At 56.6% G+C, this 670-nt stretch overlaps 1 protein-coding gene across 1 annotated transcript; it reads left to right on the forward strand.

Annotated features, from left to right (window-relative positions):
• Window positions 1-115: 115 nt before the first annotated feature.
• PPTG_20350 (hypothetical protein) lies at window positions 116-633 on the forward strand (the record flags this gene model as incomplete). The annotated part of the gene is made up of 2 exons (XM_008919149.1): window positions 116-446; window positions 506-633. 2 exons carry the CDS (start codon window positions 116-118, stop codon window positions 631-633), a joined length of 459 nt encoding a protein of 152 aa, XP_008917397.1.
• Window positions 634-670: the final 37 nt, after the last annotated feature.

Raw genomic sequence — 670 nt, forward strand, 5'->3', positions numbered from 1 at the left:
CGGCTTGTGCATCGACGATGGCGGTTCATGGAACGCTGCAGGTACCAAGGCGCACTTGTGGTACTGTGACCCTAACAACCAGAACCAGTGGTTCGAGTTGGACCCTGATACTCTGATGCTGCGTCGTCCCGCGAAGCCCAACTTGTGCTTTGACGACGGTGGTGGCCAGGAGAACTTCTTCCTGTGGGACTGCAACATCGACAACCCGAACCAGCAGTTTGAGATCCTGTCGCGTGGAGCTTTGCTGGGCATTGGGCCTATGGACCCACCACCTTTTGAAATCGAGCAAGGCCCGTGGAACTTCGACGGTGACGGCTACATCCTGCCACCTGGACCCATTCAAATTGACCAGGTTCCTCAACCATCCAACCCGGATAATGTCACTCCTGGAGAGACTACAGGCTCGAATGCTTGGGAGCAAGCGCCGGCTGGAGACTTTGGTCCTGGTAATGGAGTTGAGACTGGCACCAACCCGAACGAGAACGAGCTGTTACCGGATCAAGAGGGCGTCAACGTGCCACCTCCGGATGTCCCGGTAGTCCCGAAGGCAGACATGCCACTGGCAACGTACGGAGACGGAGACTGGAACCTGTTGGCGCCGTCCAACAACACGATCGATCTCGTCAACTCTGACAACTCGTCTGCCATCTCCGCGGCTGAAATCTTCAAT

Source organism: Phytophthora parasitica (assembly GCF_000247585.1).
Source record: "Phytophthora parasitica INRA-310 unplaced genomic scaffold supercont2.534, whole genome shotgun sequence".
Classification (NCBI taxonomy): Eukaryota; Oomycota; class Peronosporomycetes; order Peronosporales; family Peronosporaceae; genus Phytophthora; species Phytophthora nicotianae.